Below are 10,429 nucleotides of genomic sequence, written 5' to 3'. Positions count from 1 at the left end.
CCTCCGCGGAGCGCCACCGACAGCGCGAGGAGCGCGAGACAGGCCGGCGCACCGCAGGGGAAAGGACGCGCCAGCGGCGGCCTACGAAGGTCCGCAGCCGCAGCCCGCCTCGCCCGGGACAGGCTAGGGCCGCCCCTTCCCGCCCCGGCCCCGCCCGGGCTTGGCGCCCAGAACTCCTCTCCCTTCTCTCCCTCCGAGTCCGTCTGTCCCTGCGCTTCCTTCGCCGCGACTAGTGCCCTCTGGCCTGACGTCACCAGCGTGTCCACCAATGGGCTCAAGAGGGACCGGCTGCGGCGTGAAAGTGACGGCAGAAGTAGCCAATGACCGTGAAGAGGGGGGCGGGCCGAGGCGGAAGTGTGAGAGTGAGCGCCCGCGCGCGTGGGGAGCCGAGGACGGTGCGGGCGGCGCGCGGCGTGCGGCACGGGAGGGGGGCGCCGCGGGGGGCGGGGGCGCAGGGCGGGCGGCCCCTCCCCCTGCCCAGCTCATTGCGGGCGCCGAGAGCGGCCGGAGTTTCCGCGCCCGGGAGGCATGCGGCCGCCGCTCGGGCTCCTGGCAGGTAAGGCGCGGGGCGGCCCCTGCAGGGCCGAGCGCGCCGGGGGGGTGAGCGGAGTTGGGCGCGGGGCGGGCACTGGCTCCCCGCTGCCGCCGCGCCCCGAGCCCCGCAGCTGGAGGAGTTGGCTCCAGGACCCAGGCTGCGGTCGGGGGCCTGGGTCACGGGATATGCGAGCGCCGGGCACCGTGCGCCCGGCTGTGAGCAGCGCGCGGGACAAAGGGTGCGGCGTGGAGGGGGCTCCTGCGCTCCCACCGCCCCTGCCCGCTCCAGCTGCGCGGGCGCTCCTTCCGTCCGAGGTGCACCGGGCGCCTGCTCTGCGTCTGTGGAGCGGTCACCTGGTCGCGGGGCCCCGCGTCTCCCTGCGCCTGGGCGCCAGCTGGCTGCGGCGCGGGCGATGGCTGGCCGCAGCCGGGCTGCTTGGCCGCCCGCCTGGGTTAAAGGCGGCTCCCCTGCAGCGCCGAGAGCACCAGCTACTCCGCTCTGGCTGCCAAGCGGAGCAGCGGGGGTGCGGCGTGCCACCAGCCAGGGCCCTGGGCCACCGAGCTAGCACTTCCCTGCGGGGGGTTGGAGTTGGGGAAGCCGAGCAGGTGGCGCAACCGCCGCCTCAGCTCCTGCAAACTCCGAGAGGTTTCTGGTCTTGTTGATGTTGTGACTGTGAGCTGTGTGTATTTTCTTTTTTTTTTTTTTTAACCACACACAAAAGAAGGGAGGAGTTAGAGGAAAGATCTAGCCACAGCGTTGTGAATCATCCCACACTGTTCTTTCTCTGGGAGAGCAGATGGATGGGGAGAATTCCTTGAGAAACAACTACAGTAATGACTGACTGGACCCCCTTCCTGTTCCCTCTCCCTGCAGTCCTGACCGTGCCTGGCGCGCCCCAGATGGAGGTGGGGTAAAGTGATGCAGACCGACTTAGATGGGAAAATAGCTACAGGCCAGCAAGCTGGGAACTTTCTGGGGCAGTGGGACGGTGGCTGTCGAAGCACACACAGTCATTCTTCCTATCGACAGGCATGGCCCTCATGTGTTACTGAATTAAAAACGGGAAGGTGATCACTAGAGGAAGGTACTTCCAGGAGCATTTTGTTCAGTGCTGCGTGGTGGAGGGAGGTGGAGATGACAGTCTCCGGTGCCTTGAGGGCCCCAAGGGAGGAGCAGTGGGCTCAGGTCTCCATATGCTGGGTCAGAAATAATCAGGTTCTTTAATCCGATTCCCAGAGAACTGTCTCATCTCAGCCTGGCAGAGGACAGCTGGTGTGTGGTTGGATTGTTGCTGATGGGGTAGAAAGGCCGGCCAGACGCCACAGGCCCTTCAGTGCATCTGGAAGAATATTCTGTAGTAGGTGGCTGCTACTCCTTTTTCTAGGGTGAGTTGTTTAGGTTTGGTCTCCCCGATCCCGTTTCCTGCAGTACAGGCTGTGTCAGCTGTCCCTGGGTCCCTGGGGTTTACAGCTCAGTGATTCTTCGTTGTTTATTTGGGGGGGAGGGGGCGGGTGTCTTTTTGACCTTTTCATTGATGTTTGATTCATTTGTTTTAACCCCCTGAAAATAGAGGCTTGATATTAGAAGTTTGAGACATTGACAATAAAGAGACTTTTGCTTCCTTCCAAATTCTACTGCTGCTATGGCAGGTTAATTCTGACCACCATGAGAAATTAGCACAGGAGTGAGATAGGGATTAGAGCATCAACTTTATCACTGGAAAAGCTGGTGGAGCGCTGCTTGGACTGAGCCTGAGGCCACAGTGGGGCTCCCTTCTTCTCACTCCATATGGTGAATTTACCATCCAGCCCCATCCAGGAGCCAGGGCTCCCAGGCAGGACATCACCGGGAGAAGAGGAACAGGGCAATGCAGCCAATGGCCCATCAAGAGAAAAACGGAATATGTGCCTTCCTATTTCATGGCCTGAGTACAAAAGATGGTAGAGGGGGCCGGTGCACCTGTCTGTACCACCTCACTCCAGCACGGCTGCTTTTACCTGAGCCCAGGCCTGGCTGGGATCATTGCAGAGCAAAAGCCGTTTACTGTTGCAGGAAGGGGAGTAGGGAACAGGATCACCGTAATGCTGAGCAGTTTGTGCAGGACACACAGATGCCTGGCAAGGGAAGCAGTGCCCTGTGTCCGCCCAAAAGAAGGGCGCCCTTTTCTCCATTGCATCCGGTCACCTGATGGGCTACTGCTGGCCTTGGTTAGTAAGTCCATCTACAGGAAGAAACAGTTGTTGACAACATTGGTGTTCCCAAGACAGGAGGTCAGGGACTAAGCACCGGGAACTAGTTTCTCCAAAATAATAACAATGAAGGGAAGTAATAGTGTCCATCCCTTCTCTCCTTTAATCCTTACCGCAACCTCCTGAAGTCAGTAGTGGTACCTACCCTATTGTGCTGATGAGGAATTGGTCCTTAGGAAGCCTGAGTAGCTCAAGGTCATGCAGGGAGCAAGTCCAAATCTGTCTCCAGAGGCCATGCTCTAGAGTCTGAGAATTTTGCACGCGTTCCTAACACATTGTAGCCTTTATTGCGTATGCTAATCCACAGTATTCTCTGAACTATCCCACTATACACATTAACTGTTAAGCTTTAAGTGAAGAGGGCATTTGTGAGTGTTTTCAGGGGCAGCAAAGAAGCAGGAACCTTGGAGACGAGGGGAGGGAAGCTGCATTAGGAGGCGAGAAGTAAGGTGGAGGGCAGGGAGTGAGACAACTCTGGGTCCCCTGATGTTCCTGCAGCATAAGAAAGGGAGAGCATTCTGGGGTTGACTCCCCAGGAGTCCAGGCCTGGCCCACAGTCCGCCTTCCGTATATCTCAGCTGTTGCCTGAGGACCAAAATGATTAGTCTGTATTACAAAGAATCAGATGAAAAGTGAGGCACGACAGCTTATTTCGGAGCACAAATTATTTCTTGATTCTGTATTCTTCCTGTAAGGCCGTTTGAACTTCATGACAACCTTTTGTGAAATAATATTCAAATATTTGGGCCTAAAGCAGATAACATCAAGACAAGTTATGTGACCATTCGTCATCTCACAGCTCTATTGTGCCTGTAAAATTGATATAAAATGTTTGCTTTCCTCTACATTAATTTGCTAAATCAAAGAACACTTTTGTTCCCTCCATGTTAAGTTATGGTATCTTCCTAACTATTCAGCCTTTTTAAAATTTATTTTTAGCACCAGGAGTAATTTCTTTAGCTGACATGTAGACAGTGGTTGGGCCCTGCCTGGTGACCTATATTATGTTTGCAGCTGTACCTTGGATTCAACCAATGGTCTATCCATTCAGCGGAAAAGAAAAGAAAGGCAGCAGATAGTAGCTGGAATATTCCCCCCGGCACTTGCTGAGAGCACGAGTTACATTTGATGGAGAAGCTTGAGGGGCCAATGGTGAGAGAGCTGCAGAGCCTTCCTCTCTGGATTGTAAATCTGGACCTCTTTCCAGCACCTGGAAAGGGACAATGTTACCACTGGATGGGGTGTCCCGTTGACTGTTGGATCTCTCTCCGTGGTCACTCAGATAGACCCCTGTAGAAAAGATACCTGTGACCTCAGATGGCCTATTTGGCTGACTTCTTATTGACTCCATAATCTGGGGTATTCCTTTGGAGATCCAGAAACATACATCTACACTGCCTTTCCAGTCAAGGGGCCTGGGATTCTCCTCCATCAGCGTGAGAGGAATGGGAGCCAGGTCCCTTTGTAGGGAGGACAAGAGCTTTGGTACCAATAAGCCAACCACTCAAGGGGATTTTCAAAAGAAGATTGTTCTGTGCCTATGCGTTTACCCTCCTTGAAAATAGACCTATAATAATAGCTAACCTCCCCTGGGCCTTTCTTAAAGCCCGGCAGTGCTTCTGAGCATCTTAGATAGGTGTTTCATTTAACCCGCATGACCACCATGTAGGCTGAGCACAGTTATAGCTCCCACTTTAGAAGTGAGGAAACTGAGGCCCAGAGAGGTTAAGTAACTTGTCCAAAGAAGTTTCATCCAAATGTGAACCTGGTAAATGCAAAGAAAGCACCTGTTGAGGGTGTGGTGGGAATGGGGCCAGATAAAATGTGATTGGGAGGGTAGTTTGATGTTTGGGTGGATTCCAAGGTTGAAGCTCTTAGGCAGCTCTTGCTGCTGGGAAGTTCTCATGCTTTGCAGAGTGGCACAGGAGGTGGACTCTGAGAGGACAGGAGACACGCACAAGGCCACAGAACTCATAAATGACAAGGCTGAAAGACACAAGTTTCAGGCTTTGACGTTTTGCCTGTTTGAAAGAAAAGTTAAAAATAAGTGTATATTTTTAACCTGACTCTTTCACCAGTGTTGAAGGTCCTATCCTCACCTGGAATAGCCTCCCCTCCCCTCTTCTCCTTTAGAACACAGCTAGCCCTGTATTTCTAGGATGACATATTGCCCCCACACCAGTCGGTCTGCAATGTTCTCTCCTTCCACTATTTATCCTCTGTGTGTGAACCACTGACCTGGCTGTCGATTGTGTGCCCTGCCTCATTCTCTCTGCTAAACTCTTCTTTCTGCCCGATTTTCGTCTAAGTGGCGTGGGTGTGTTCTGAGTTCTAAGTCTGTGTTTCATACCCCACAACACACATACACACAGTGTGCTAAGACTCAACAATGAATATTGATAGATTTTTTCTTGATTGGATGAAGCAAGATGGTAGAACTGGTTCAAGGACTATAAAAATGATTTGCCTTATAGGGTTGATAATTAAAGGATTCCATTAAATCAGTGTTTCTCTGGGGCTGGCCCCGTGGCCAAGTGGTTGAGTTCGCACACTCCGCTGCAGGCGGCCCAGTGTTTCATTGGTTCAAATCCTGGGTGCGGACATGGCACTGCTCATCAAACCACGCTGAGGCAGCATCCCACATGCCACAACTAGAAGGACCCACAACGAAGAATATACAATTATGTACCTTGTAACCGGGGGGCTTTGGGGAGAAAAAGGAAAAAATAAAATCTTTAAATCAGTGTTTCGCAGGGACAGTCCAGCATCAGAAACCCAAGGGCTTCCTATGTGGTAGGTTGCGTTTGGGCCTAGAAGAAGCTGCATGTGTCCCAAGTGACTTTTCTGCCCACTAGAGTTTGAAAGCCACAACTTAAAGTTTTTTTATGATCACATCCTATAAAACACAGCATAAATGACTCTAGCTCTTCTTCACTTAAGGTAAATATGTCCACCGCAGAAACATTCCCAACAATGTGTTGATGAATATTTACACCACGTTATTTTTCTTGCAGATTTCTAACCAGCATAATGCTGGAGCAGGAGGCTGGCAGCCTGCAGTTTTCAAAATGGCCGAGTTGGACGCTGAATTGGATCACATCTTTCCATCTTCTGTTCTTCCTCCTTCCTGGGCTAAGTTAGTGGTGGGATTTGTTTCCCTCGTCTGCTTTGCACGAAGCTATGATGGAGATTTTGTCTTTGATGACTCTGAAGCTATTGTTAACAATAAGGTTCGTGTCTTAATTCCTTTCTGATAAACTTACGTTAACCACTTACCTACATCTCCATAATAATCTTAAGTTTATGTTGAATTCTTGTCTGTTAACCTTGGGTTAAGAATTTGCCTGGGCTCAGTTGTGTGCTCTAGATTTCCCGTCTCTTTTAGATAGCGCTCCTTGATTTAGAGCCCCTTTGATTGCTGGCAGCAGGGTCTCCAACCCCGGCCTAAACTCAAGCTTCACCCTCCCCACCTACCCTATTTGAGGTCCCAGTCCACACATGTCTCAGAGAGACTGTTAATTCTAAGATTGCAAGGCAAGAGTATTCCCGGGCATTGCAGACTAAATATTTCAGGTTTTGTGAGAAATTTTCATAACTCTATGCCAGAAATGTTACCCGAAAAAAAATGGTGCATTTGCTGCAGTGATGGATGAGTCGGATGCCCCAGCAAAAGGTGCATTCTCAGCAGCAGGCCGCGAGCTCACTGCTCCTTGTCCTTTGCTGATGGCTTCAGGACAGCCTGCTGACAGCTGCTGAAGGACGAGGAGTATGCTGCCCATGCATACTGCAGTTCCTGCTCATTTCATGTTTGCAGACTCAAATTTGCTGAATTTGCAAAACCCAGCCAGTTTTGCTCACCAGTGGGTGTGAGGAAAATGATATTCTTTTTCACTCATTAACTGAGATAGGGAAGAAGAAATAGGTTTGTGGAGAGGGAGGAAAAAGATTTAAGAAAGCTAAAAGAAAATCAGAACAGGAAAACTCAGAGGCAGGGAGAGCCCAGAGGAGAAGGAATTCGGAAATGGCAGGCTTAGAGCCTTGGGGCAGTCTAGCTACTCCTCGGATATTTTATGCATGTGCCTTGACCAATAAAGAGAGCTGGAAGGAATGCACTAATCTCTGCCTAGTAGATGCAGTTTTAGGATTCTTTGTAATGTTGTTGAATGCTCTTACAATTTTGAAGTCATAGATTCTACCACATGAGGAGAAAGTCATCTTCATATTGAAAATGTTGAGAAAAATTCTCTATGAGACAAACATGTATTCTAGGGCGAGATGGGGGTAACTGTTTTGCAGATACTTTATTTGTAACATTGTAATTGATTTTCTCTGTTTCAGCAGCACAGACCAGGCATTGTTGACATTTGTTTTTAATTCAAGTGCTTCACTTGTAATTTTCCTCATGTTCACCCAGCAGTTACTGCAGATGTTTCTGCTTCAGTTCTTTTCTAAACCATGCTGAAAGAAAAAGAAGTGTGTATCTCTAAGCCACTATGTCACATTGGTGGCTTACTAGCTACGGAATTGCTTTTCTAACGAGGATGCTAGGATGTGACTTTATTTTTTTAATTGCATTCTTCATTTTGTTGAGAGTTTCTTGACTCTTCCATTATTATAAAGTGGAAGGTCTATGAAGTGTTAACTCGGACCCTATGTCGAAGAGCTTTGGTGAGAAGGCAGAGAGGACACGTGAGTTTGCTGGGTGTGGGATGCCCTGGTGTGTGGGTATGATTCTCTTTCCTTCTGTGTGGGGTACGGCAGATGAAGCCATTTTGTGGCTTTACTGCACATTGTCTTGGCCGTGTTTTCCAGAGCATCACACTGTGCCCCTTTGTTAACTTGCTAGCCCTCCCTTTTTTCTTTCCTGTTTAATGAAAGGCCCTCCTCCGTTCATTGGCCCCGTGCCTACGGTAATGTGAAACAGGCTGTTACTGGGTTTTGTTGGTGCTAAAGACTGCTTTCCAGATGCTTCCTTGTAGGGTTGAGTTGCCTTTTTTCATTGAGATGATGGTTTTCTTTGAGACAGTGGAATTAGCAGGAATTTCAGACAGAACACATCTTTTCCATAAATCGTTAGGAGGAAAAATTGACCTTTCTTCCTGTAGCGCGCCCTGCGATGTGTAGGCTATACCTAATCAAATATTTAGAGCTTGGTTGGTGTTCATTTTCTGCTCAAATGGAGGGAAAGATTCTCCGCCCAACCCCTTCACAACTGGCAGGTACTTCTGGGACAATGAAAAAGAAGACAGACTTCCGGTTTTGTAACTGAGTAAACTAAGTTAGTGAGTGGATTACACAACCTTCACGAAATAGCTGGCTCTTAGGAGTTGTATGCTCAAGGCCTCTCAAGCCAATACCCAAAGGAAGTGAAATTCACCCTCAAAGTGGGTATCAGGTGACAAACTTTGCATCTATCACCTGTCCTCAAGCCTTCCCCTTTGAGTCAGCAAGCCCTTAAGTAGCAAATTCTTACCAAATTCCACCATGTGCCTTGCTCTTGGGCCGCCCAAGATTTGCCATACCTACTTCTTCTGTGTGGGGTCTTCCCCACCTTCAGATTGTTGTAAGCTGCAAAGACTGTCCACCTTAGATGCAGACACAGCACGAGCTCTGCTATCAGGCGGACCCACCTGTTGGCGTCAGGAGCTACTCATGCAAAGAGGGCAGGGTCTGATGTGATTTGTGGGTGTGCTCCCGGCTGCACAGTCCCAAACCTGCCCATCCGCGAGTCAGCGAGCCTTGTGATCTCCTTTAAAGCCTTCCTTTTCTGCTTAAGGCAATCCATTGATCTTGGTTACTGCCACGAGCGTCTCGACTGATAGCTGGTGTGGTGCTTAGCACATCATCGTTCCTAGTCCCTGAAATGTTCCCGTTTAATTTTGCTTTAAAGGGAATATTAACATGCAGTTTTGTTACTTCTTCATAGTGCCTTGTCTGCCTTTCTTCTTGTTAGACACAATTTAAACAATCTGGGTGCATATTTAAATGTAAAAAAATGCATTTTTAAGTATCTGTAGTACAGTACCAAATTAAATTACCTTAGTAGTGAGATAGGTCTCATTTTTTAGTATTGAATGATCTTCATCTTTAAAAATTATGTGGAAGTTGTTTTTCTTTAATTTTACTCTCTGCTTAGCTCATGATCAAAAATGGGGAACTTTAAAAAATATATGTTAATCCGCTCATGTTTTAACTGGGATATTTTTGGTAAATTACCTTATGTGTTGGATATGAGAGAGGGTAATAGTGATCTTGTTCAGCTATATGATCCATTTATTCACTAAACATGGATTAAGCACCTTCTCTTTACTCCCAGCAAACACAGGTGTGGCCCGGGCCTGGTAGAGCCCCAGTCCAGCGGGGCAGACAGATAATAGTTGGGTGATTGTAAATCACCAGTGTCCCAAGCAGTGAGAGGACAGGTGCGACACACCCCAAGACCCATGGAAGGGGAATTGCATCAGCTCAGGAAGGTCATAGCTCGCTGGCTGAGATAGGAATTGTGGGAGGAGTTGAGCTGTGAAGAGTTGAGGGGTGACTGTCTGGATAGAGACCTGCACATGCAAAGCCTTCGGGGTGGGTGGCAGCAAGAGCTGTGTGGGGAGCAGACAAAGGCCAGTAGCAGGAACACAGAGTCCGAGATGAGCCTGCAGAGTTTGGCAGGAGCCAGAGCACCCCAGGCTGTGACATCCATGTCAGGACATCAGCTTTGCCTTGGGGGTGGAGCGGGGGTGGGGGTTAGCTATTGCAGTGTTTTAAGCAGGGTAGGGTGGGGTGACCCAGTTTGCGTTTGGGACAAATCGATGTGGAGAACATATCAGAGGGCACAGTGGACTCACTAGGAGTCCTGGCTGTATCCTAGGTGAGTAATGATGGCGCTTGGCCCAGGACTGGTAGGAGAGATGGAGAACAGAGGTATGAGGAACTTGAAGAAGAGGTCTTGGTGAGGGCTTAGATGTGGGGTGAGGAAAGAGTTGTGACTCCTTTGCCCAGACTGTCCTCTGTTGTGTTCCTGTAGGACCTCCGAGCTGAAACGCCCCTTGGGGACCTGTGGCATCATGACTTCTGGGGCAGTAGGCTGAGCAGCAACACCAGCCACAAGTCCTACCGACCTCTCACCGTCCTGACTTTCAGGTGAGGTATGCCAGCATGGGCTGTACGGGATGGTCACCCGAGGTTTGTGCATGATATTGTACCAGGTTTGATGGGACAAGGTTCTCCGTGTCAATGAGTCAAGATAGTGGTTCCGAGGCGAGTATAAGCCTCTCACCTATGTGGGTGTCTGAGAAGTATGTACTAACTTCAGCCATTAGGAGTTAGGTCATGGGAAGATGGAGAGAACATGCCTGAGGAAACTTTGTTTCAGGGCTCGCTCTGGCAGTACACATAGAAAAGTGGAACACTACAGAGAAGATTAGCATGGCCCCTGCACAAGGATGACACAAAGCGTTCCGTACTTAGTACACTTCTTGGAGGTGGGACCCTTTGCTGGTTAACACCAAGAAAATGATGTGAGTGAAAACAACATGTGGCATCTAATGAAACTGATTTTTTTCCACTACGAGAAAAAAGGTATAAATTCCAATATACAGAAATAAAATGAAGCTAAAAACAATCTAACCCCCCCCCATTAATCAGGGAGCTG

General features: G+C 49.5%; 1 protein-coding gene and 1 non-coding gene across 11 annotated transcripts in view; both read left to right on the top strand.

The window, feature by feature from the left end:
* Positions 1-360: 360 nt before the first annotated feature.
* TMTC4 (transmembrane O-mannosyltransferase targeting cadherins 4) overlaps positions 361-10,429 on the top strand; it is a 59,565-nt gene continuing 49,496 nt past the window's right edge. For 3 of the 10 annotated variants that reach the window (XR_011428076.1, XM_070240454.1, XM_005601320.4), the window contains exons 1-4: positions 417-556; positions 1,772-1,920; positions 5,799-6,014; positions 9,803-9,918. Coding sequence is in view for 6 of the 10 variants with exons in the window: in XM_070240454.1 (XP_070096555.1) it covers positions 5,853-6,014; positions 9,803-9,918 (278 nt within the window). In the remaining 4 variants the exon portion in view is untranslated. Of the gene's footprint in view, positions 557-1,408; positions 1,620-1,771; positions 1,921-5,798; positions 6,015-6,862; positions 9,207-9,802; positions 9,919-10,429 lie in introns of those variants that run through there. The other 7 variants (XM_014732185.3, XM_070240453.1, XR_011428075.1 and 4 more) reach the window with 7 other exon arrangements.
* LOC111768717 (U6 spliceosomal RNA) lies at positions 10,150-10,255 on the top strand. Its single transcript, XR_002801188.1, has one exon. It is a non-coding gene; the product is annotated as a U6 spliceosomal RNA (small nuclear RNA).

Source organism: Equus caballus, chromosome 17 (assembly GCF_041296265.1).
Source record: "Equus caballus isolate H_3958 breed thoroughbred chromosome 17, TB-T2T, whole genome shotgun sequence".
NCBI classification, from domain to species: Eukaryota; Metazoa; Chordata; class Mammalia; order Perissodactyla; family Equidae; genus Equus; species Equus caballus.
Note: the sequence above shows the minus strand (reverse complement) of the source record. Positions and strands in the feature narration are given on the sequence as shown.